Source organism: Hippoglossus stenolepis, chromosome 3 (assembly GCF_022539355.2).
Source record: "Hippoglossus stenolepis isolate QCI-W04-F060 chromosome 3, HSTE1.2, whole genome shotgun sequence".
NCBI classification, from domain to species: domain Eukaryota; kingdom Metazoa; phylum Chordata; class Actinopteri; order Pleuronectiformes; family Pleuronectidae; genus Hippoglossus; species Hippoglossus stenolepis.
Window position 1 is genome coordinate 14,169,361 of NC_061485.1, and position 27,948 is coordinate 14,197,308.

General features: G+C 40.9%; 1 protein-coding gene across 1 annotated transcript; it reads right to left on the reverse strand.

Moving 5' to 3' along the window:
* grm2b (glutamate receptor, metabotropic 2b) lies at nt 1–27,075 on the reverse strand. The gene is made up of 6 exons (XM_035152081.2): nt 26,316–27,075; nt 21,774–22,395; nt 7,380–8,217; nt 5,828–6,891; nt 2,486–2,678; nt 1–1,361 (listed from the first exon to the last, which is right to left on the reverse strand). The coding sequence occupies exons 2-6, from the start codon at nt 22,275–22,277 to the stop codon at nt 1,288–1,290; spliced, it is 2,673 nt and encodes an 890-aa protein (XP_035007972.1). The 5' UTR covers nt 22,278–22,395; nt 26,316–27,075; the 3' UTR covers nt 1–1,287.
* Between the last annotated feature and the right edge of the window lie 873 nt (nt 27,076–27,948).

Sequence of the window (27,948 nt, forward strand, 5' to 3'; positions counted from 1 at the left end):
TCATGTTTCAAGTCTTTGTTTATCCAACAGATATTAAAGCCTGGTCAATTTTGCATTTGCACTTTCTTAGTTTCCCTGCAGGTGTCTTCTGGGGCTTTGTCAGAAGCTTCACTCTCCTTTTCACTAATACATACATATTTTCATTCATTTAATAATGACATGTACATTACAGAAATGTTAAGAGGGAAAATCCATACTTTCCACTTTGACAGTCAAACATGTTGAAGGCTGCGCAGGCTTCAGATTCAGTTAATGTATATTTTACAGACCAGGCAGTGGGTGGTGTCTGTACAGATGGTTATTGCAATTTAATGTCAGGAGACTTCCATCAGTATAGATGATGAAGTCCAGGTTTTTGGATACTTTTTATAAACACTGTACATCTATAATTTCATATTCTAATAGGTTAAGAGCTGAGCACCAACATAAAGCAACTAGAGCAAAATGAACAATCATGCACCTGCAAAAAAAGGGGATGTCAACATAACATTTTTAGCTTCCCTCCCCTTTTTTACTCATTAAATTTAGAATATGTTCAATAAAGTAAAACTACATCCATTTTAAAGTAAGTTATTTTGGTTTTAAAGAGGAAAAACTAAATCCCTTCGTGCAAAAAGCTCATTATCTAATTAGCAGCATTCAATTTAGGTAGTTACAATAATTGCAAGTGTGAACCCAGACACTGCGATGTTTAATCTTTTAATATTAAAAAAAACATTTTATTTACATAAATTACAAGAAAGCACACACTGTCACACCAGTCTACATTAACACATGTCCTTTATATTGTGTAGTTGCCTAGTTTTTCATCACGTTCACTAAGGTTAGTCACATATTTTGTTTAACAGAAATGTATTTCATAGCATTTTTTTTTTTTTGTCAATGTCTAAAAACATCTGGATAGATTCACAGCACTCTAAGGACAAGATAAGAACAGCCTTTTTGTTTTGTGTATCACTATTGCTTCACAACCACCCATTTGACAACAAGACTCTGTAGGACAAGGCACAGTGCATTTAATCACATCTATCTGTAAACCAAAGATATCACAGCATATTAAATCTATACAAAAAAGGCTTTTACATTTCATACATACTGCTCGCTGAAGGAACATCATTTAGCTTTCACAGTTAGGAGTTACCCTGGCCAGTCAGTCAGCCCGACCCCCAGACATGAGAGTTATCTCTCATGTTTGGATGGCGAGGGGGTTCCGTCGTTCACGGCCCTGTTTGATGAAGGGATGACTGATGGTGGGATGCTCTCTCGTGTTTAGAGAGGAAACCTTTTTCACAAAGAGGACGTTGTCGAGTCCACCACCTCGCGCCCGTTGCAAACGGCTGGCACGTAGTTAGAGGCTGATCCTGGGGGAATAGAAAGAGCAGTGTTAGCCAGGAGAGAGTTCTTCCACTTGTGTTTGGAAACAGAACTGTTAACCAGAGATAAAGGCTATGAGCAAAATCAATGGTCAGTCATGGGCTTTAAAAGTCTATGCTGAGTAAAGTGTTTGGCTTACATGGAGAGTAACTAAGTTCATCTTCTCAAATACTATAATTAAGTTAATTTTTTTAAATAAGAAATTTGAAATTTACTCTACACAACTGCAAAACATTGACAGGGAAATATTTTCAGTCCACGACATTAATTTGGAACCTGAGTTACAAGTTACTTTGCTGATTAAAGCACAGAAACTAGTTTATAAAAAATGACATATTGTTGGAGATTAAAATGCGCAGTATTATATACTGGATCATGAAGTAACAATGATCCAGTATAATATATAACAATACAACAACCACAGGAAACATATTTTCAAACAGCAAATATACTGATAAAGAATATTTTGCTGAAAAGATTTTGTACATTTATTCAAGTATAATTTTGAATGCAGAACTGTAACTGCAGTATTTATATAATGAGCTCATCTAGCTCTGAAATAAAGAAATGCCACACTTGTGTGTGTTTATTCAAACAGATCGTGAATTATTTGTCAGTTTCTTAATAAGCTATAGATAAAACTTGCTCTCATCTCGCATGAAAAGAAACATAATGACTGGATTTTAATTGCTTGGCCGGGGTGATGCAAAACCAGCGAAACAAGCAGAAGCAAAAACAATATTGTCAAGTTTTCATTTTCACGTTTCATTGCTTGTATTTATGTTTAATTAAATAAAAATAATAATAAAAAAAACTCAGACATCTGCAACATGTGGCAATACTGTTCAGCTCCAACTTTTGGTTGTGTTTTTTACACAGTTCAAAAAATGTCAAGTGGTTGCAATTCTCCTGTGGATGCACTGATATGACATATCTCATATCGGTTTTTGAAACCTAAACTGCTGCTAGGTATCAGGTTGCACCTGAAATTGGGAGAAAAATAACTTTATACACGTCAGGAAGATTTCAATGGTCCAGGTCCCTTTTGCCTCTGGCACCTACATCAAAGCAAACCCAACCACGCCCCTGCATAACGGGGGCTTGTGGCTACCTTTAGAGTAGCTGGAGCTGGGGGCCGAGGCAGAGGCGGACACTGTGGCGCTGAAGCGGTTGGCTGTGGCTCTGAGTGTGGTCACATTTTTCTGCGGCTGGAACAGGATGATGTGGATCTTGGGGGTGAAGAGGCAGCCGAGAACCACGGACCCACTCAGACTGACGGAGATGCACATGGTGGTGGTCTGCACCTGGGAGGGGAGACGAGTGGGTGAGGATAAATGTGTCAGTCTGAACTCGGACTGTTGTCTTATCTCTTCAAAGGACTTAATAAAGTTTCTTCAAAGGCCTCGTTCGCCCCTCTCCACCCACACAAACACACCTGTTGCTCGGCTGGAGCCTTGTTTTTAACAAACCAGTTCACTCAGAGTTCTCTGCTGCTCTGGTGACTCCCACATCTAGAACGGTTTGGGATTTTGTACATAAATCGACGGAAAGTTAATCAGCAACTATTTTGTGAGAGATAAATCATTGAAATAATTCTCTTCCTAGAAGTTTTCACAAACTGCAGCTTCTCATTAGTGAAACAATGTCTTTGAGTTTTGCATCATTAGTTGAACAATCTGAAAATGACAGTTTGAGCTTAAGGAAAATGCGAAAGACATTTTTCAAACCCAGAAGAATACTCCTACTCCTTCCTTCCTTCTTTCCCGACTACGTTTGGGAGTCACAAACTTCAAGTTCACCAAAAATGCATGAATGAAAAATCAACGGTATTTTGTTGGTACATTTTTTAACTTCAACTTTGATTTGGTTTCTTGATTCTACATTCTGGTCAAAAGTCATTGCAGATATTATTGTTGTTTTAGTTCAGGTTTTTAATGATGAACGTGGATAATTCTGATGTGACTTTGGCTGAAGAGCAGGAGAAACTCACTGTGAACCAACACAGACCAATTCATTTAACTTTTAGATTTGTTTATTGAGTCTATTTAGTAACAAACAATGGATTTTTTTATATATGCATAAGTGACCAATTTGCATTTACATTTTTTTGAAAAGCAAGTTGTAAATGCAACTGCTCCCGTTCTACCTCCTGTCTGTCTACCTGCTATTTGTTGCTATGCAGATAATGTACAATGAGTTTTCTCACTGCCGGCTGCAGCTGAATGAGCGATGACCATGAACCAAATCAACCAAAACAATGAGCTGAAAGATGCAACAACATCAGAGTTGCATGACGATTATCTTTCAGTTCATCATTAATAGCAACAACTTCCCTGTAGTCTTTAGTTCTATATATGCAAATATAGATTTTTCCACGTGAATAATGCAGTCGCTGCAAAGACCATGTCATCATTATAACATTATCATCCTTTTACAATTATGTGTGAAGTTTTCAGTTATGTATGTTAGCAATTCTAATTGTGCATTGTGTGCATGAATATGTAGAATGTGAAGAAGAAGAAGAATGTGGGGGTAAGCACAGCTGGTAGTCCTGATAGTCCAGGTCTTGTTAGTCACATTTCAGCTGCTAATGTGAGCTGACTGCTGGGGTCATCTTCCTCCTCCCACCCCACTGGTTACCCCTGCAGTCCAGCAACTTCTATTTGCAGAACCACAGCATGAAGTGTAATCCCTCCTAAACATACATCACTGCGGCACCAGTGCAGAAATATGAGAAGAGCTCACACGTTTTCACTTCAAAAATAAGTAATGAAAACACCAGCAGGACTGCGGCTAATGTGACTTCAATTGTCTTCTGTCTGCGGCTCCTTATCTCTTCCAGCTGCAAAATGTCTTTCTAGCAGCTATTTCCATTTAACAGCTTGTTACACAAATAATTATTCAGCACTAATCAGACATGCTGTGGCACTGGAGCCTACTGTGTTCTTATTCTAACACTGAAGGCAAAGAGAATGAGGTTCAAATTTATTTAATGCCTTACTTAGTGCCTTTTTCCATTACATTTCTATGATTGGTTTTATTATTAACTTGATATCACTTTAGCCTTTCGACAGATATTTGCCTTCTAACCTGAACAAATGGCATTTTAGCATTCATTTCAGTCGCTATTTTAATTTACCGCAGTTACTCTTTGAGATTATATTTAACAGTAAAAGTAGGAATGAGTTATTAAACAGTGTATAGTGGGATATCAGAGGAATTTACTTTCTATAAAGATAGTATTTACTTTTAATGTAATAAAAACAATTCGGATGTAACGTAATTTACCCTTTTTCTTTCAGTGTCCATGAGTTCGCTGGGCAACAAAGCTGGTCCCTCATTAGAGTAAGTCTGTGCTATCTAACACTAATTTGAAACGTGGCAACTGAACCCACTCCCATTATCACTGGTGTCCAACAGAACCAAAGTATCAAGGTCTCTGTTGCGCTGCCAAACCTCTCGTTCTCTCCTGCATCCGGCTCGATATTCCAAAAATCTTCAGCCGCTCTCATATAATTCGGACTCAGGAAAGGTACGGGCAGTTTTCCGGTTCGTGGTCTGGGTGCCAGGAAGGCTATTCGCAGCAGACGTGAAAGCTCGTATGAACCTATACCACCACCCCCCCATCTGTTCGCACAACAAAGGCCTTGTTGCACACCCTGGTCGAATGCTGTGGCAGTAGCCTTGAGTTTGCCCAAGGCACCGGCACTCATAACTTACATGGTCTGTCAGCTTTGTGCCGGATGTTTAGTCTTATTTTTCATACTTTGCGCTGCACGGACAAACAAATCCATTCATCCTTGCAGCTATACATATATTACAATTTTTGTCCTGCTGCAGCTTCGCAAACGGGTCTGGTAATAGTTTTGCATATTCATCCCAATAATTCGCTGTCATTAGTGTGAAGCAGGTTTCATTTCGCCTTTACCCATTCATGTAACGACCACAAACTGTAAGACTTTATCCCCTTGTGGCGGCAGTTATGTCATATTTCATCTGACTTTTAGAGAAGCAGAGCCACCTAACAAACCAGCGCTCAGCCTCCTTGCTCACAGTTATTTTCTACTACAGGTCCTGATATCGTATGGTTTGAATGGTTAAGGTTTTTAAACATTTAAATTTCTAAAACATTTAGTAATGCTTTAATTCAGTGAATCAGCTTGACACTCATTATTTTCGTCTGTATTTTGAGTCCTTGTCCGTCCCCCGAATCTTTGCTCTCGTCTTGAAAGATCCTTCATGCCACATGAAAAGAAAGCTCTTTCTTTCATGAGTCTGGGTGACAGTGATCAAATGGAATGTGAAAGTGACACCTTTTCCTTTAACACACAAGGGAAAGTCATTTATAAACCTTGTTTACATTATTCCACAGGACTGGGCCTGTGCAGTTTCTGGAAATATTAATTATAAATACTTGACTGACTTCAGAAGAAACAATTTCAGACATAGTTACCCTGTAGTCGCTGGCAGTGACATAGAAGATGGGCTGAAACGCCAGCCAGATGATGCAGGTGGTGTACATGGTGAACCCGATGAACTTGGCCTCATTGAAGTTTTCTGGGCATTTCCGCGTCTTGAAGGCGTAGACGGTGCAGAGGATGATGAGGATGCAGTTGTAGGTGAGGGACATGAGCATGCTGGAGTCCTTGCTGTTGCACTTGAGGGTGACCACGTCTCTCCTCTCAGGGCCCACCTCTTTCCGAACCCCTGGCACCTCCACCAGCAACCAGATGACGGCTACCAGCAGCTGGAGGGAGATAAGAACGCCGCAGATGGCTACCTGGGAGCCGGGGCTGATCAAGCGCGGCCGCTGGGCTCCGTCCTTCACCCCACTGAAGATGCGAGCAATGCGGTTGGTTTTGGTTAGTAGGGCGGAGTAACACACTGCGAACGAGGTGCCCAGGCCGAGTCGACGTAAAGTGCAAACAGCAGTAGAAGGTTTGGCGATATAGATGAAGGTCATGCTGTAGCACATCAACACTCCCAGCAGCAGGATATAGGAGAGTTCACGTCCGCTTGCCTTAACCACAGGTGTCTCATTGTGCTTGAAGAACAGGACCACTACTGACAGAGTGCACAGTATACCAAGGCAGGAGATGGAAACAGGCCCAATGGCCCAGGCATCCTCCCAGCGGATGTACTCCTCGGGCAGATAGTAGCAGCCAGTCAAGTTGCCCAGAGGCCACTGACCGAAGCTGCAGTCAGCACAGGTGAACTCATCATGCAGGTACTGGTAGGGCTGACAGGAGATGCAGATCCAGCAGCACACATCTCCGGGCTGCATGCTCTTTATTTCATTCTTCTTGCAGGGGTCGCTGCACTGGGAGGTGGGCGGTACGAGACCACGCCAGGGCACCATGGTGGTGTTCAGGGTCAGGTTATGGTCCCAGTAGCCAACCTTCCTGTAGATGAACTTACCCTCCTCCTTGTGGTAATGAAAGATGTTGTAGCGGCTGATGCTGTCACCGACCAGGTTGAAGCGCACCATGTTCTCTGTGTCTACAGGTCTGAACGGAGCTGATAGGAAGCAAAAACACAGCAACATTAACATTCACAAGTATAACAGCTATCACCTCTACAAGGAAATCAATATATACAATATATATAGCGTATAAAAGGCATATAATAATCTAAATGATTTATGTGAATTAGTGTAAATCTGTAAAATCTCTCAGGTTCTTGCTATTTCAGCTCAACTAAATGTGGATATTCATTTATCAACATATTATAGATATAGGACTGAATAATCCCCCTCTCATTTATTACCTCATGCTAATTCATGGAATATCTTTTCCTAATTGAATAATTACAAACCCCTTTTTCAATGTAGGAGGCATTTGAAGTCTTAATCCAGTTTCATGCTCATTTGTAACCTACATTTGCTCTGCATTTAATCTACTTAATTTAATTTAATCCCATTTAGCTATTTAAAAATCATTTAACATGAAAAATGGCAGATAGAGCACAGGCATGTACTTCTGTTTCCTTTAGTTCTTGTTCCTTACCTTCAAACTTGGTCTTCAGGATGAATTCCTTATAGAACCTTTTGCCGTTACCTGGTTTCATGGCGTCACAGACCTTGGATGTGTTGGAGCATACAGCTTGCCTCATGTTGTGCAGAGCATAGGCCATGGCGTAGACCGCGTTTACCACAAACATGATCTTGGACTCCTGCTCAAAATTTCCGTCTCGCAGGCTGCGTTCGCTGCAGCCGTGCTCCTGGAGGCTGCAGCCAAAGCGGTGCTCCCAGAACTCTTTAAACCACGGGTTCCTTGTGTTGGTGTACGGGTTCAGCTTGGTGAAGTAGTCCTCAAACTCCCTGATTGTGTAGGAGGCCAGTTCAATGGTGAAAGCACCATCTGCTGCGCTCTCGCTGCCCCTCACCACGCTCTCCTGCGCTCCCCATCCATCACTGGCCACCCAGGTGAAGGTGACATTCATGCGATGGGCAGCCACCAGCAGCTCACGAGCGTCTTCACTGCGGGTGAACAGGATGACTACTTTGGCGTTGGACTTTTGCTGCAGGGAGCGGATCACATTGTCATAGCCCTGGCGGTTCATGGAGCGACTCACCTTGGCCGAAGTGGCGATGCAGATTTGGCGAGTGCGGGCCTCCTGCTGGAAGGCATCAATGCCGGTCTCACCGTAGTCACCCTCTGAGGCGACTGTTGACACGTAGGTCCAGTTGAAGTAACGCAGGATCTCAACCATGGCCTTGGCCTGGTAGAAATCAGGGGGGACGGTGCGGGCGAAGTAGTCGTAGCGGGTTTTGTCACTGAGCTTTGCGCTGGTGGAAGCATAGCTGATCTGTGGGATCTGGAACAGCCGCAGAAGGTTCGCGACCTGGAGAACAAGAGGGAGACTTAGGTTTAATCTCATACTTCCAAAGATTTATTAAGTACTTTACAAGATCTCTGAAGACATGGTATGACATCTGTTCTGTTCACAAGAGTGACCTGAGCATTATTTGATAATTGTGTTTGTCAAGATTCTTGCACTTTCAAAATAAGTTCAATTAGGACAATATACAGTATCTGTGGAAGGTGGTGTTCCACGAATAGTTTCAGTGCTTCTTCTACTGAAGGGATGAAACATCATTCCTGTGAAACCTTTTTGCTTATTTGGTGTTCTGACGATGGTGGTGGAGCGTGCTGTCAAATGCCTTGGTCCAAAAGAACAAATGATTCACATGCTATTGATGCTCATCAAACCAGCTAGCGACCCCTCGTGCCCTCTGGATTGGGGGCAAAGTCAATCACAGAAAAGACCACTTGATTTACAGTGACCACTCACCCAAACCATGAGAGCAAAAAGCCCCCCACATATCCTCTCATTGTAGGGGGGATATGCAGCTCTTGTCCAGAAGGATCAACCTGCACACTGCAAGAAACACGGCGGACCGTGTGAGGGTGTAACACCTAGCCAAACCTTAACTCTGGATGTTGTATATAGTTTAACACTAATCTTAAATATATGCATTTTATATTATCATTTACTATTGCAGTCATATGAACAAGCCTAATCCTCTTTAGTTTAGTTTTTATAAGAATTGAAGCACCCTCTGCCCGATCTCTTATTTATTTATTTGGATGGAAATTTTACATATCAATTATTGTTTTAATGAGGGACTTTTTAAGTGTTTTTTTCTGTTCATGATCCCAGCATGCTCTTGCCCCTAATGAGTGCTACGTTTTAACCCCAACCTAACACCCAACCCCATCTCCTACCTCTAACCAGATAACACATATAAGCAATTGGGTAAAATGTTTGTAATTGGCATTCAAGCAGGCCAAAGGTATACATCAGGTGGGAGTGCTTTGTGGCAGGCGATACTTGTAGTACTTTCATTTTATGAAAGTCATCCTGTAGTGTCTTATAACCGTGATAAAAGTTTGTCAGTTTACTTTTTCAACAAAATACTGCATCTTTGAGTCGGTTTCCTTTTTAACTTGTAGATATCCAGTTGAAGTGGAGCTATTCAGGCGCACAGCTCCTGTCAGATGGGCTTCAGCTCTGTGACAGAGACTGGCAGCGGAAACAGCAACAAATTCAATGTTCCTCTATCTCAACCTGTTTACTCTGTCAGGGATCCACATCAGCAGCAGCAGAAGCAGAAGCGAGTGCTGCAATCCCCCTCACAGATAATGTCAGATAACAACAGCAACAATGGCACAGAGATGAGAATTTTATCAGGGCATTTTGCTGTTTTCTCACGTTAAGGCCATTCAGTCAAGGCTCGAATCTCAAGGCAGATTCTTCCAGAAGTTACGACGCCCACATATGCAGACAAATATATCGATTGGCTTGCAGGGGTGATGGCTCGGGCCGAGTTCAACCTGGGGTGATAATTTCTGACTGAAAACTGTCCATGTTGCACACAACATGAAATCACAGCAGCTATTTTCCCCACACAGTGAACTATGACAGAGCGCTGGTGAACAGTTGTCAGTTTGCAGGATTCCTCGTGAGATGCAGTGGTAATTATTGAATACCCATGAGCTTCAGTATGACTCCCTCCTTCCTCAGGCATCATTCTATGCCTGGAGGCTTTTCCAAACAGTGGCATCCCAACGGATATAATTGGAACATTCCAAGTCTAAGTTACAGTACAATTCTCCCTTATTACTCACTCAATCAACCCATTAGAACTTGAACAGAGTAAACGATCCTTCACGTCACATCACAAATTATAGTTTCACATATTCCGTGCTTGTACTATACATTTTCTCAGTGGTGCCCGTCATGTAACTCAGCAGTCTTTTTTTAGCCTCACTAGCAGCGAGGCTGGAGGGATGGAAATGCTGGACAGCTGGATGGTTCACCACCTACAATCAGCCTATTGGATGGATTGACATGATTTCTTTTTCTACAGACATTTACACAAATGTTGGTGATTTCCTTCAGCCAGCACCAAAAATGAGTCAAAGTCATACATATTTAGCAAATATTACATCCTCCATAGGATGTATCATGAGCAGATAGAGTAAATTACTACAGGGAATTCTACAAGTGGATAGAAAAGGCTACAACAAAGTATTAGCGCCACTTTAAAAGGGAAAACAATTGATTTTGAGAATAAATATATCCCGAGAATAAAGTCATGATTCTACGGGGGGGAACATCAGAAGATCGGCCTGTTTCTCGTTAGTTAAACTTCAGTATCACAAATAAACAAACTCTAATAATACTCATCTTTTGGCACCTAAACACCACATTATCATAAGTATCAGGAATTTGAAAAGCTTGTGCAAGAAAGAATCACACAGACTTGGAGGAAATTGTCACTTTGCAGAAGAGCAAATGTTTGGTCGTGGTCGACTGTAAGATGATCCTTTGTTATGTCTGCGTGTGATTCAAAGGGGTTTCCCAGTTTCTCAAGACTCAATCAGACACAGTTCAATATGGTTCTAATACTCATGACATGAAAGACTGCACAGCCGCTCTGATCATGGGAGTGCAAAAACATATTTTCATCGCTATGGGCAGTCTTCATATAAAGTAAAAAATATCTAAACATATACGTTACTATACCATTAGAAAGCATAAACACCACATGGGACTGCAAACACACTGCTTTGAGACGGAAATTACTGACATTAACCCTGAACTGCCCGTGGCCATGTGCTTAACCTCCGTTAGTTAAAACACCCCAGAGACAGGAGCCGACAGAAAACGCAAGCACACTACAAGCTCTTGAGGGGATGAATACAGTAAATATGATGTATTTAGACAAGCGCACTGCGGCCAGCAGTAGTCCTCTCCAGTGTTTCTCGTAGAATATATAGGGCAGAGGTCTCATCAAATTAACCACAGAGAGATGTGATTTCTGTTATTAATGCACAGGGAAGCCTGATTAGAGCCACTGATTCATTCATGTTGCCTGGGATATATGCAGTTTTTGTATTCAGCAAGGTTAACCCGTCTGACTGAGACTGAGTCAGCCGCAAACACTGGCATGTTAATAAGGTGGTTTCCTCTTGCAGGGTTTTCCGACAGCCGCTTGGTCTTCATCAATAGATTCCTGGAGCTGCCTGACAGCGCAGCGTTCAGGACAGCACTGGAGTGTGTGACAGTAACCGTCTGTTCATCCTCGTGTGGTGTTCCCCTCGCACTCTCTCCACCGACGAGTCAGTCGAGACAACACCCACAGCACCGGCTCAGGAGAACCAGGCTGGAAATTTGATCTCAGCGCATGAGACTCGCATGAAACCTGCATTTTCATTTCTTCATTAAGTCCCGTCTCTGCACAGGTGCTTCGCTGACACTACTTTATTCAAGACTTCCAGTAGCTTTAATCTAAACCAATACATACCTATAACTTTAGACTTTACCCTCACCTGTCTCTTGTGAAAAAACATACTATTCTTTAGCTTGTGTCGAATACAGCAAAGTAATGGAATTTAAAAACGAGATGCTTTTCATAGTTTAAATCCAAGAGTCCCCAAATGTCACATGGTAACCCAAAAATAATACATCATAGAGGAATAGGTACACCACAGCCTCGCTGTATGACGTGATCTGATTCGAGTATGTTTTCATATTAACTGCATGAAAATTACGACTCCAAATATGTAGAAACTGAATGAGCCTATTTTTTTGTGTGGGGACAAGTTAAAGAGACTTTAATATGCAAATAATTGCCATAATTAGACTAATGACCTCATAAGCATTACATGTTGCAGGTTAAATTTAATATATTATGGTGAATACAGTAGCACATTGTATATTTTGTTGTATTATTTAGAAAATACATTTCAAAGCTACTTAAAACCTAATCCAGTCATAGTATTTTGCTGTAATACAGGCAGTAATAATGCTGTACAATGGAGTCAGTGCATAAATATTTTAGACAGAGACTAATATTACAGTACAAAATACCGTACGTCATATTATGTCAAGACAAAGAGTCATCCAGGACTAGGCAAGAAGTATTATTCGTGGGAATATTATCCAGCTTTTTGTGTCCCAACTATTCCGTCAGATGGGGTATCTACAACGTGAATATAACAATATAGTTTAATTTGTATTACTATTAATGATTGTAATATTTATATTTTAAACATTAACTCAGTATGTTGTAACAATTGGTTTGTAGAATAATCAATACACAACAAGGTTTGTGGCAGATTAAACTTTAAAGATCCTTAGATCATCATCTTAATGCTCATGAATCAAATTCTACTGTAGCCTTTAGTTTGTGGTTGATGTTTGATAAGATGTGGAAGAGATTCATCCTGAGCAGAAGCATTATGGGATTTCTAGCCAGCGTTCTTTTACCAGAACAGATGCACGGATGAAAGACATGAGACAGCTGGAACGTGGGCATGGTCTCTTACTCATGTGTCTGTCATGATTTTTCTTTACATGAAAAGTCCATTTGTATTTCCCCAGGGTCCCTGTGAAGCTGAGTCCTATAGGAGATACAGTAGATGACACAAAGAATGAACCTCAGGATGTACACTGCAGCAGTTTAGCCGCTCACCAGGGAAGCACCACAAACACAATGAGGAATATATACAGTGCACATGGCTGCTGGGTTTAATATAATGTATTCAAACGACAAAAATAAGACAAATATACGGTAAAATCTATACTAAACTTACTATGGTGTGAACAGGGTTGTTTTTTTAAGTACATCCAATATTGCACACATGTAATAATGTGCAAGCAGGTTTGTGTTTAATTATATTCATCAATCTGGATGTTTTTAAACAAGCACACAAGTGGCGTTTCAGAAATAACACAATCTCTCTGTTATATGAACATACACATGGATACATGAATGTGTATTTTCACTGAAGTGATAGCTAGATGTTTATCTGATTAGAAAAAGGCACAGATGTTGTCCAAACAGAAGCCAAACTGATCCGTGCCAAGCTTGGGATCGGTCCAATTTGGGAATAAGCTTGTTCAATTTGTGCAGATAATAAATCATTTACATAAAAAGCAAATCACACAATAATGCAGCGAGGAGGGAAATAATAAACATCCTGATAAAGGGCGACGCAGGGTATTAAAAAATTATTCCAAATCAAAAAAAGTTTTTATCTTTCTACGTAAAGTGGCATCAGTTCAAATTAAGATCTTAGAATTGTTTTGTTATGATTACATCATAGTAAAAAGAATCCAATCATTTCAATGTAATTATTGTGATATAAGGCAGGAGTGGTAGTCAAAGGCAATTCATGTTTTCCATTATTATCTCAGCCAACGAGGTTATATTTGTGTTTGTCATTTTGTAAATTAGCAGGATTATTCAAAAACTACTGATGAACCATGAAACTTGGTGGAAGGATGTGGGTGAGGGAAGAGGGGGCGGATAGATTTATTTTTCACTTTTTCTTTAACATTGTGCCATCGGGAGTTTTTCAACATAATGATTTCTCAGAGAATTATTCGTGGATCTCAGTGAAAAAAACCAGACAGGTTTAAGGGACTGCTATTTATGTGTGTGTTTGCAATTGGTGCAGATCCAAATCCAAATCACGATCTAGTGAATTTAAATGTGATTTCATAAGGGTACTGTTGGTGTAGGAATGCACTCCTCTAGTTTTAATGTATGCAGCCATCTGAAGTTTGATGCAAACAAACTTCAGATCTGGGGGGAAACAGCATCAAGGATAAATGTGTCCCTATAGTGGATTGTGGAGAAATGGCTGAAACAGCAGAGGAGCGGTGTGGGTTAGTATCAAACAAACACTATATTCTCTATGCATATCCACTGGTAACTCTCTCAGAGATAATTTGAGATAAACCCAAGAATATGAGCCCTGTGTTCTCTCCTCTCTCCAAATTGGAAACTGGCACAACTTTGCAGAGCTCTGCATCTCTGACACATTTGCTCTTTTGCATTTGTTTTCTTTTTTCCACCTGATCTCTCGGCTCCAAGTTATTCTTGTTTATATCCTCTGCCAGAGAAGGAAAAAAAAAAATCATAGCAATAGTGGTACAGCGCTTTTGATAGCCTGTGCCATTTTATTATACTTCCGTTTGATCAGCTACCCATCGGTCCCACAGATGATGGGGATTTTTTTTATTAAAAGCAGCTTGGATTCTACAGAGGTGTAATTTCATGGGAAGATGGGAAACTATATGTTAAAGCCATTCATTTTATATACAGCGCGTGATTTGTCTCAAATCGTTGCTCAGTAATTGCACTGCTCACAGAACATGTGACTGCTGCTTGAATCTTTATCACATTCAACATGTTTAGCATGTATAAAATACTTTGAACGATAATGTTACATTTGAATAGAAAAAGCTGTACGGTTCCGGCTTGATACATTTTTTTCTCACTATGGTTCATCACCTCTATACTTAGCAGGATTAGAAAAAAACTACACAGCCAGCTCCCATGAAATTTGGTGGAGGTGTGAGACATGACCAAGGGCAGAACCCATGATGTGAATCCTGATCAGGGGGCAGATCCAGAAATTTTATTTCTCCTTTTTTAACATATAAAGATTTCTCAGAGAAGAATTTATGGATCTTGGGGGAAAGGATATTTATCTGTGTGTGCAATTTGGTGCAGATACAAATAAAACTCAGTAGCAAGTGAATGTAAATGTGGGGACTGTGACTGTGCCTTTGCAGGAGTGTGCTCTCCACTGAGTATCATATAGTTTTTTATTGGCCAACTAATTTACGACAACAAATATAATTTGAAGGAAAGATAATGCAGAATAGATTACTTTGTCTAAGAATGAGGAAAAAAACGTCTCTAAAAAAGAATTTCAATGCTGAATAAAATGTTCGCTAACAATTTTCTCAGTTCTCTCAGTATTAAGTTAAGATTATGGTCTTGTTTTTAACAGGAAACATCCACTGTCACAATCTTTCCCTCACCAAAATGATACGATATGATGATATATGATTACGCAGACCTAAGAACAGATGGTATTTAGGATGTGAACCTACACTAACCACCTCCTCATAGCTTTGGTGCAGTACACAGATCATGTAGAGCTTCATTCATTCATTTAAAAAGATTTTACTCTAAACATAATCTGGGGTTTGATTATCTTGTTTTTATTACGACAATATAACTGGTAAAAACAGTTTTGTAAGGTTTAAATATAACTTCTGGGACACAGGTTGATACAGATACAGAAGATAATGGTACAGCGTGTTTAGTTTGTATTTTGGTCTGGTTTCAGTCTTTTGATTTGATCTCATGTGAAGTATTGTTTTGTGGAGGCATGGAGATTTATTTATATATTCCATTTCTTTACAAGCAAACTCAGTGTGCCTCATGACTTCTGCATGTGCAGACACCCACCCACCTAAGGAACACACATCCACACCTCAGACACAAAACACTCACACAAACACAAACACACAAACAAACAAACACAGAGACTGAAAGAGAACAAAGGCCTACACAAATGATGAGATGCTGAAAGCAGCAGACCCTAACAGTTGTGTTGTATGTGAGAACATACTGTATACTGCATGCATACATGTCAGAGGGTCAGAGTGGTCATCAAGGCTAGAAAAGCACTATATAAATACAAACCATTTTACAAACCATTTTATGTATGATCCACACTTACTATTAGTGTTTGCATAACAGATAATGCAATGACACAAAGAAACCTGTGTTGATACACTTACATGCAGTATTAGGAGCCCTTCAAGGGACCTAGGGGCCCCAGGCTCAAGGGACCTAGGGGCCCCAGGCTCAAGGGACCTAGGGGCCCCCTGCATCGAACCAAACCAAACCCCTGGCAGAAAGTTGTGTTGGTTGGTTGAGTTGTTGCAGTTTCCTGCACATACGCGATGACAGAATTTAAGTGGCTCTTACAGAATTGTTGTTGCTGTAGACTTAAGTAATCAGATGTTCTCAGGGGACCCCTCTTAGCTCGGGGGCCACAAGCAATTACCTGTTAGGACTACTCTGTTGCAACGCCCCTGTGCAAAGATGCAGCTCTTCAAAATTAAACTGGAACCTTTTCCACCAGAAAAACAACAGTCACCAGAACATAAACGTTTGGAGATACTTTTAAGTACAGAGACACATCAGTGAAAAATGTTACTCTTTATTTTCGGCTTTGAACTTAACCTTTAGCCTGTGGTGCTTTTGAAATCAACTCAATCAGTCCAGTAAGTTTGACTGTTGTTGAGTCTGGAGAGCAGCGGTTCTGTTGCTCAATTTTAAGCAGCATCCTAAATAAACAGACAGACGAGATGAAGAGAAGTGCGTCTGGAAATCAATATCCAAGCAATATTATTGACCGTGTGGGTCCTGACGGTACCCAGCCTTCTAGTCGGTACAATGTTTCCCCTCACTGTGAATGACATTCGGTTGTGCTAATTAGGGAGCCAAGCTATGTTCTGCGAATGTGCTAAAATTTACAGTTCAGAAATAACAGTTTCACAGCGAGGAGGAGGAAGAGGAGGAGGAGGAGGAGGGGAGAGTTCAGCTTTATTATCACATATTAAACAAGAACCTTTTGAAGTTAACACCAAAGCAGTTTTTTTTCTCTTCTTTCACCCGATGCACTCCGTGAAGACGGAAACACAATGAAGACGGAGCCCTCCTCACTTCCTCTGCAGACTTAATAAACCAGCGCAAACCAAAAATATTAAACATCAATATACAATACGACAGAAGAACAGATATAACCTCTCACGACCTCAAATTTATGAGGACCTTCCCAGCTGCTGCAGCGGAGGCAGGACAGAGTTTGTCTAATGGTCTTAAAGGATTCTGTGGGATTTTATTTTTGAAGTACAAGTTTGAGTATATTAACCTTTTAGGAGAATTCTCAGTAGCCGTCATTTGAAATGAAAAACAGTTCGTGTATCTCATATTATATGTTACATTTACAGAAGGTAGTTTCCTGAACTAGAATCTCAGTTTTTTTATTGCTGCAATAATACTTTTTTTTTCTTTTTCTGTCCGTGTGTGTGTGTTCAATTATTCAATTTCAGGATGCACAGTACGAGTGTGTATTTGTGCTGGAAAAGTTGTGATTATGCCTCTAAGTACCTATCATGATGTGTGGCTGTGGCAGTATAGTGACTTGTACATTTGAAAATACAGAAAAATACAGATTGTCTTTAAATGTTACTTGTGCTGAAAGTGTGGGCCTATCTGAGAATTATTTCTCTACAATGCCCATTTAAATTCGTAGCTGTAAAATGCGTAGGCTGTTAGGAATGAGTCATGACTCTTGGTTCGCTCTAGGTTCTGTACAGGTAACTTCCGAGAAGGCATTTAAGACATTTATTTCCCAACAATTAAACTGTGAGAAGACAGAACAAGGACGAAAAACATGTACCAGGATGAGTAAGATGGTGATGAAAAGCCTCCTGAACACTGCTCGGCTAATTATGAGAGAATCCTTTTTAGGGCTGAGGAGAAACTGGCTTGTGTCCAGTTATCGTTCCCACATCTTGTCCTTGGACCCAGTCACACGCAGCGTCAGCCTCCACACGCAGGTGGACACATCGTCGCCAGCCAACGGAGATGCACCCCAGAGATGGGAAAAGCAGCTCCTCTCAAACTGCCCTGGGACCATCGACAGTTTTATAACACCAAGTGTTTCTCTGGGATTGAAAAGGGCTGTTTAAACCAATGACCTCTCAAAGACAAAAAAATAAAGAATCCCACCATGGGCTGCTCACCGCTCTCACAGCTCCATTCACTAACGTGCCCAGTAACTGGACGTGCTTACAATGAGACGTTTGAGGATAATGACAGTAGAGGTATGTATTCAAATTCATGCAAAAACTATCAAAAGACTTTCCTTTTGAATCTCAGTGACTGTGTGGTCGCTGTCGACTCATTCACACAGACAGCCCTTTTCACGCTTCTTAAAAAACATGCTGTTCTTTTGTCAAAGCATCCTCAACATTACAGGAGAGGACCCTCCATATTCTCCACCTCTTTCCGAGAGAGGGAGGCCTGCGTTTAATGAGGGCTTGTAATGATTCCAGCATGGTGAGGTGGTTGTGCTCATTGCAGTGCCACTCACCATTCAGCTTCAACCAGCTGACACGGAGCATTCACCACTGCAGACTCCTGGCAACAACTTATCTAAGGTTGGATTGTATCCTGGTGTTTCGGCACAAACTAACAAAGGAATCCCAGAGTGCTGCAGCACTCAACCTATTCAAAGAATAAGTGGTTCCCATATATTACTTTAAGTGTCTCGAAATTTGAGCACAAATGAAATACCAATTCATTTTATATTCTCCTAAAGGGAACGCTGTGAGAATTACAAATGCATTTGGTTAACAGGAGCCACCTTTGTCAATCTTTATCAAATGTGAGATGTCGGTGGAGGTTATAAAACTGTATGAAGAATTTGTAGATTCAAAAACACTGTGATGGAAGTGGAAGATTGTTTTATAAAGGTCAGAATCCCTCCTTGGTCTGTGATGATATGAACAAACATTATTACAGCTTTCGATAAATGTTGAAAATCAACAAATGATCATCAAGTGTAAACTATCTGAGGAGTAACTAGTATTTGTACATTAGTGTGACAATGACATTGTAACTTCTCTTTTAGGTGACTGTTTATACTTGAGAGGTTTCATAGTGTAATGGGCATAATAGGCTTTAACTTAAGCCAATGTGCATCTGTTGTGTTTTTAACTTTTGTCATGTGTTGTTTTCTATTTGGTCCTGTTGCAACTTTTTAAATCATATACCAGGATTTGGTTTATATTGTGTTATGTTTGGACTAAAATACATAGTTTATTTTATACTGTTTTATACATATGGACTAAAATACATAGTTTCTCTTATATTGTGTTATATATGGGGTCAAATACATTTTTGCTATTTTTCCTAAATGTGTTTAATATGGATTTTGACACACTTTTAGTCATTTACCTATATTTCTTTTCTTTAATATTGTGTTATATATATATGGGTTAAAATAAATGATAACATTCACACAACATTTATATTATTTACTTAAGTTCAATCAACCCTGATGTACAATATGCACCTGATACATCTGAAACTGAATTATTCCACGACACACTTGTTAACTGAACATTTTCAGCAGCTTTGCACGTGGATTATAATGTCATATCCACACAGTAGTATGTACCATGATTAGAATGCATAAACACTGCAGCATGATCGTGAATAGTGATTTAGTCATCAGCAGTTTTTCCGGTAATAAACATGAAATATTTATGAAATGCTTACTCTTTTCAGTGAGCTTTAATACCCATTCTCACAAACTTTTTAAGGTGATGAAATTTTATTATTTGAACAGTCCAAATTTAACAACATTAGTGTGATGTAACAACTGGGGGAAATAAGTTAGAGGGCAGGGTCAGTGACATTATCAGCCAATCACAACAATAGTTTAATTAAAACAAAACACATTGAAAAAAACCTTTGGGGAAAGAAATGCCACCATTGATCTTTAGAGACAAATTCATACTAGAGCAAACGTAAAAACAAAGTATAAACCAAACATCAAATATGTAGAAAACATAACTATGATTTGCCTTAGCTATTCACATATATTTGACAGAACATCAGTGGTGTTTTTGGAAGAGCTCCGATTTCAGCATAAACCACTTTTTTATTTGATAATACGCTTAGTATGGAAAACTGTATCACTGGACTGTTCTGAAAGTAAGTTTAGTCTCTGACTAAACCAAGCATTAGCTACAGCTACTCACTTCATGACTGATAATGAACTTATTTGATAAATAAAATCAATTAATCCAAGTTGACTCTGTGTGTGTGTGTGTGTGTGTGTGTGTGTGTGTGTGTGTGTGTGTGTGTGTGTGTGTGTGTGTGTGTGTGTGTGTGTGTGTGTGTGTGTGTGTAGTTTATAGAAAGTGTAGCCAAATTAGGCCCACACACTTTCTCTCACTAACACCCAGTGCATCATGGTAAGTATGGTGTGTGAAGGCAATCAGAATTAATTAATTATGCTCATAGCCTGTAGCAACATTTCATATGTGTGTGAAAGGTCAGTTTTCTCTGCAAGGTGGAAATGAAGTAGCTCACAGAGTTCATGGACGTCTCTGTGAATGTTGATGATTCAAACGGAATCAGTTGGATTCTCAAACCAGCCAAAGCAAAACCTTGTTTGTTTCTTCTCCGAGTCAAGGCATTTTTGGTTGTTATCTAGAGTTGTAAATGTGTGTGTGTCTGTGTGTGTGTGTGTGTGTGTGTGTGTGTGTGTGTGTGTGTGTGTGTGTGTGTGTGTGTGTGTGTGTGTGTGTGTGTCTGTATGCTGATTAGTAATGTTTATCCATCTCTAAGCATATGAATGCATGAATGAATAATGAATGATTTAGTAAATTAGTTGTGGGTTTTCTCTGAAGTATAAAAGTTCTTCAAGTTGCTAAAAAGTAGCAAAATCCTTGAAATATGTGTGTGAAAATACTGCTTTGCAATTAACTAGAGGGACTAAATACACAATTAAAACATAATGAATTTGGTTTAGGAGAAGATGAAGCGTTTATTGAGTTAAAACATTACTCAAACCAAGAGATCCCAACTAAAGTATATTGCAAGACAACAGTGTGTTTTCAGTCGAGGTCAGTTTGGTAATTTGCTGGATTTTGTCTTTGCCAATAGTGTTTACATCCATTGTTAACATTCACACTTATGTCAGACACATGCGGATTAGGTTATGGCGTGGTTAAGGTTGTGGTTATGGCTAATGTGGTGAAGTTATGGTTGGGGTAAGCAGCTTAAAGACTTTGTTACTGTTAGAGTAGGATTGTAGACGATAGATCCAATCGCTGAGAGAAGTTATAATGTTCAGTTTTGGTTTAAACAGTTTTAAAGACACAATTTTCTAGAAAGGTTGTGATGCTGTTGAAGTGTATTTCATTGTACAGAGAGGAGTTTGTTTTCTTTAGACATTGATATGAATGTGGTTGACATAATAATAGAAGCACCTGTCAGTGTAGTGCAGTAATGTGCTAGAACAGCTCCACAAACTACAACCCCCTGAATTATCTGTTGAATCCACACTTCTGAAAATCAGTTTTGACAAAAACAGAACAGAACCATTGAGGATTTGTCTATGCAGCACTACTACAGAGTAATATTAATGAACTCTGGGCTCCAGTGTGAAAGTCAGATGCTCATCCACCACCCCAACTGCTATTTACCTTTGCTTTCCACCTTGATTTGTAGAGAACATACGCATAAGAAAATATTCAGCAGTTATTATCCAGTAAAAATGGGATCCTTAGAGACAGTGGCAAAAATGTAATTCTGATATCAGTATTTTTTCTTCATTATAAACTTCCAGTACATGTAGATTATAATTTGTTTCATTTGCATCTTACACCACTTAATTGGAATAATGCTGCCTTGATTGCTGCATGTGTAGCTATTTTGTGTACATGCTAACAAATGCAACCACACACAAAACATGCGAGTTAAAATTCATTTAATCTACCTGAATGGAGACGTCGCTGTAAGATCCTCCGATGACCCCGGAGATGGCGAGTGGAACCTCGTTTTGGATGGGCCTGGAGCCGTCTGGGCAGATGAAGCCTGGATCCTGCACCTTGGTTAGGGAGGCCCTGACAAAATCTAGGGACTGCTCCAGAGCGTAAGTGTCCTTCGAGCAGGTGTCGAGAATGTGGGCCCCCAGCCGGAGTCCGGGAAGGATCTGATCACTGGAGTTAATCTCATCGAGTGCCAGCAGCATGGCCTCCAGTCTCTGGATTCCCCTCTCCTCATTGATCTTACCGCAGTCCTCCATCCCGTCACCTTTTTCGTGCACGGGGAACAAGCCTCCAATCACCAAGTCCCCCTCCATGATAATCTCACGTTTGGCTGCGGGAGGTAATCTGGAGATGTTGGGCAGGACTCCTCGTATCAGCAGCTCCAGCAGGAGCATGTGGAGAGGCCAATAATTGGCAGAGTTGGCCAACGACCTGGGGCAGAGCACAAGCATGGCAGGAGCAGGTAGTGGGGCTCAGCTGGTTGAAGTGGCGAGGAGCAGAGGCTTACAGAGTCTGGAGGGGGATCACTTTCAAGTCGCCTCTCAGTGGATGAGGCATGTTTGATATTTCCTGGATGAATGAAAGGAGAAACGATTTACCCAATTAACGAAACCTATCATTGTGAACTATCTATCTTTTGATGTTGAACAGCATCTATGAGGAGATCAAAACTCAGCAGGGAAATAACACGAGCGTATTATTGACGACCGCTAAAATTGGTTTCATTGGTGCCATTACTCTCCCAGGTTTTTACCCACTGTGTTAATCAAAGGTATGAAACAGTCACATGAAGGTGAAGGTGGCAGTTTTAATAAGTTCTCCTTAGTTTTATCATCAATTTTTACCTGAGCTGCTTTTTCTCAGCTTACTACGAACTACAAAGATGTTACGCATTAATATCATCAGGCTCTTTAAACCTGACATACTATATTTGTCAGGAGGGTGAGTTATGTTTTAAAACAGATGTAGATATTATTTCCAGCGGACTCTTCTCTCTGTGGTTCCTGCCACTTTATCTGAAAGATAAACACGGAGTTATCGCCAAAGAGTGACCACATCAAACATTCATGGATATTTAAGGCACCTCTCGAGTGAAACGTAATTTCCAAGCTTACAACCGAGATATCACCTAGATGGTGGATCTCCTCAATGGCTGGGGTTGCCATGGAAACATGGTGGGTAAAAAAAAAGGGTTGGACTGCAGGGAAGTGGGCAGTGAGACATGTATGCTAATAAAGATTCCTATCGTGGCGAGGTTACAGATTTAGATCTCACCGGGAGCCGTCTGATCAGGGTGGTGGGTCGGTTCAGTCTCACAGAGAGGGAACCAATCCTGTCTCCGTCCAACACACAGTCATTCATTACATTCATCACACATACAAACAAGTTCAGCAAACATGTTTATTCATCAGGGGCGATGGATCTTCCCAGGATTATTATCGATGTATCGTAACCAACAGCAGCATCGTGTTGCAACAGAAATTCCCCAGGAATCTGTTTTGTTTGATTTGAGCGGATGCTTGCTGATAAACCCACAGAGCTTTGCTCCTAGTTTGAACTATTCAACATTCTGCAATTCCCCTCCATTAACAAGCACTGGGAAGTTTGTTGCTGACTTTTCCTATTATGTCACACAGTTTTGTCACTGATTGCAAAACTACGTTAAAACTTCTAGACCCAGATATAAATTTAAGTCATTTCATTCAACCTGGGTGTTTCCTGTTTTCGAAGCTCAAAGAGGCAGAAACCCCCGCAGAGGGGTGCACAGGGGTAGGGTTAAAAAAACACCAGCTTCTACAGCTGCACCCAGAGAAGTTCATTTGCTGTGTTGTGTGCGTGTGAAAGCATGTTTTTGAAGGGACATTTGAAGAATAGCCTGTGATGTTCAAGGAGCAGTCGGAGCATTAAAAGAGCAACATGGAGGAAACGAGGGGAAAGGTGCAATGAATGCTGATCTCAAATATTACATCAGGCTGTTGATGAATCCATCAGCGGCAAAGAGGATTACACACGTTTTAAACGTGTGAAGCCACGATGTAAAATCCATCTGCTCTCTACAGTATAGGTGCAGATGTTTACTCCTGCATCACATTTATCCTATCAATAGAGCCAAGGTGAGAAAGTAACTTGGAGAGTTCAACATTAAGAGTCTAATTGCTCCTCTGTGCTGTCTCTTAGAGCAGATGGGGGCTTTCTAGGTGCTATGACTGGGTCACAGTGTGAATTAATGGGGCAATAAGGAACAGCCAATTAGGCGGGCCTATGCAAACGTGGGCCAAAGTGAGGTTGGAGGTCCAGAAGAGCCCTTCAGAACCCCCTTTAAGATGTGCAAATAAACATGGACATGAAATACAGCCATCAAAAACCACGCTACCCACCAATTATTGGAAACGCTGATTGATAAGCAGCGGCGGTCTTATCAGCTTGCATGAGCGTTAAATCTCAGCTCTCTGCTCAGTTGTGAAGTGGCTTCTATCGGGCCCGGATCATATCATTAAAACTATCTTGATGTGGAAACGGCTGTCACACTCGCACACAGCAGCCAGGCGAATCGCACTCGCTCCCCAGCTGTCTTCGCACAATATTCCCTCTGAAAGGCGAGTTCAAAAAGAAACGGCAGTGTGCTTTACTCAGCTTTGAACCAGCAGCTAATGCATTACTACTCCCGCCCAGGCGCAAGAAAGGATTTCTCCAACATTAGCATAAAGATGCTTTGAGAGAACATTCCTTATTGTCCATACACAGCATATAGCTCGTGTGTATTGTATGACTCACAGCAGAGTAAACTGTCAGCAGTGACTGGCACATACAGTCATATAACGGACAGCACATGTCTTGATGGAGAAACACAAAGATATACATGAGGGGAGAATGAGCTGAAGAGATGGTTTCTGAGTTCAATTAATATGTGAATATGCTATTTAACACCATGATGATGGTCACATATCATTTCAATACCTGAAGCATTTAGACTTTGCCATCACCTTTGATCGGCACATTTGCACTTGTGCCGGACACTTGAACGTACATGACATGACATAAAATTGGTATAATCCACGACACGTAAAGCATTAAGCCCGATGAGTGATAAGAGCCTATAAACATAGCACTTGTCCCACAGGATTTACAGAAACTGTGACTAACACAGATGGGACAATCATTTACGCCAGAGTGTTTTGTCATTATTCACTCGGCACATCAACAGATTCTCACATGAAGCTGAAGAACTGAGCCATTCGGCCAGAAGACACACGCTAAATCAGCGTTTACTTTATAAAGCCTTGGCTTTATAAAGGCCAAGCATCAGTTTGTCTGGGGGCATATACATGATGACCTTTGATTATCGTCACTCTGAAGTTAACCTAGCTGTTCAAAGCACGAGACCTTTCATTTCCTCTAATGACAAACAGGCGAAGAAGTAACTGCAGCTGCCATAACTGCACTAATGATTCCCATCACTGCACCATCTCCAGCAGGGACACAGTTGATCCCTCCACCTGGACTTGTCAGCTGAAGGAATTAGGACGCCTCTGAGGTGGCGAGCAGCCCGCTGATTGTTTGACCGTACATCAAGTGCAGCATTTTATTAAAATAGCACAGACAGATCTGGTTGTCAGCCTGTTTGACTCCCCCCAAAAACTTGAATCTGGGATTTTTACTGCGCTGATATTCCACCTGGATCTGTATTCATCACAAGTCGAGACTGAGAGACAAAGTGCGGCTATATGAGAATCCGACAACAGATTGTCTCTTGGCTTTTGGGCACCGTGGGTTGCACCATCTAATAATAACCCGATAATAACATTCATCACAGTCATGGAGGTGTGTCTCCTTTAACTTACACCTTTTACATTAAATAGAAATCCCCCTGCTACATCACATCCTGTCTGATTCAGTGACAACAATGTGATGCGTGCAAAGGGAGAGGTTGATTCAGTTTTTTAAATTATTATTTTGCACACACAACCTTACAAACTGAAATCAGCCCTATTACTTCTCAGAGCAGGACACATTGTATTTTTAGGGTACTGTCTGAAAACTAACGCTCTGATTGGTTTGAAAGGAGCCAGTAATAGGCTATATTAGATTATGCAATGTTTTTTAATTGAGACTGTGGAGGAACACAGAAGGACAATAGTTTGCTGTATTCCTACTGTATGTGTGCAAGTAACCAGTCACACTCAGGTGATAGATCTTCCAATAATAAAGTAAACCATTAGAAGTTCAGTTCAATTTCACTGGTGGTTATTGAGATGAGATGCCAGGTGGTATAGTGAATAAACCGACATGTGGCTCTAATACCTGACCGTAATAATGAATGTATTTTCATTTAAGTTGAGGTTATGGGATGCAGGATCAAATGAGGAGGATTTTGCTACAAATAATTAAAAACTGCAGACATCAGAAACATGCAGAGACAAAGTCATTTCAGAGTGGAGAGAACAAGCACATCTCTAAAAGATCTTACTAATAAATAGATGATACCTTACCTGGTTGTAGCACTGGGTGTCTCTCGCCAGATCTGACTGCAGGTCTCTTTTCCCAACGTGGAGAGCTTCATGTGACGAGCACGGTCCAGATGTTGTTCACTTTGAGCATGTTTGCCAGGATCTGTCCTTGGTTCTGAAGTGTTGCTCGCACTGGCACCGGTCTGACAAACTCCTCTGCGTGTGCGCGCTCTCCAACTTGTGCCGGCAGCCGCCCCGATGTGCACAATACGACGGACACAGCCTGAACCGCCCGGGTGCTCATATGTGTCCAAAAGCATCGGCGGGAATGACGCTCCACGGATCCTCTGTTACTGTCAGCAGCGGCAGGAGGCGAGTGAATCTAATATGAAATTATATTGGATGGTACATTTGTTTTTTTGCATTGCATTCGTAGGCGCGTTTCATCAGAAAGTTAATCGACTTCAAAATAAGAGCTGAGGAGGAGTCCTGCTGTAGCGCGGTGGGATCGCTGCGCACATGCGGCCGCTCTGTGCCGCTCCGCAGCCAAGAGTGCGGCGCGTCGACGCCGTGCGCTGCGCTCTGCTCTCACCAACCCGACCGTGCTTCATGAGGTTTGCAAGTTCCAGCTCCGAAATGGAACTCCAGCAATAATGAGACCTAATTTAACCAATATAACGTGTTTAGGAATAAAGAATGAAGAAGGTGCATAAATAAAAGAATCCCCAAATCCCTGTCTCCAACTTCTGGGTCTGTCTGTGTGACGCATCCCCCGTGGAGCTGCTGGTGTGGGTCTAACTTTTAATGGTAAACCGAAAACAGTGAGAGGAAATCATAAGCCTACAAATAGACTTTCAAGGCGCTGCCTCTCTCCAGCTAAAATTAGAAAAAAAATGATAAAAGAGAAATGCATCAGTTGTTTTTTTGTTTCTCTCTATGAAGGCTGGCCAACTCCTCATTCACCTCCATCTCATTAAAACTGAATCACACTCCAGTTGAGTGGCACAGCTCTTCACAAGCTGGAGAGGTACGTTGCACACTCTGCTTTTCACTGAAAAGGACACACACACACAGCATTGTTTCTATCTAAGTGAAACAGTCATTGGATTATCCCTTAGCCCCTTATCATAACCCAACCATTTCTATACCTTAATCCCAACCTGCAGCTGATTCTCTATCCCCCAAAGCAAGTACAAACACACACAAACACGCAAACATTGTCTCCATGACTCATTTCCTGCAGACTCGAACCTTAGTTACTTCTTGCCGAACCTGAACCTAAACTTACCTTTAACCTTAACCTAAACCTTAGCCTCAAACTAATCTTAAAACATACCTTCACCTTGATCATTAATGATATATTCTATGGGGTCCTGCTTTTTGTACCCATAAGTAAGAAAAGTCCTTATAACGTGTAAAACAGATGTAGGTCCCCATAACATAAGACCACACACACACACACACACACAATATTGTCATATTTAGAGGTAGAATGGGGGCCTACTTGAGCTCAGGTTTGAATCAAATGCAGAAATATGTCTTGCTATGTTGCATTTGTACATTTTAGTGTTTGCCTATTATTTATTACATTGTTATCATCATAACCATTAAACGATTGTTTCTCTGTACTTGCAGCAGCTATATAAAGGTATTAGGATGTGGTTAAACAGTGTCC

Coding starts and splice junctions, on each gene's coding strand:
- grm2b (XM_035152081.2), bottom strand. CDS start 22,277: ATGCTTGTGCTCTGCCCCAGGTCGTTGGCCAACTCTGCCAATTATTGG. Junction 8,218..21,773: donor ACAGCGACGTCTCCATTCAG/GTAGATTAAATG, acceptor CTTGTTCTCCAG/GTCGCGAACCTTCTGCGGCT. Junction 2,679..5,827: donor TCACTGCCAGCGACTACAGG/GTAACTATGTCT, acceptor CTCCCCTCCCAG/GTGCAGACCACCACCATGTG.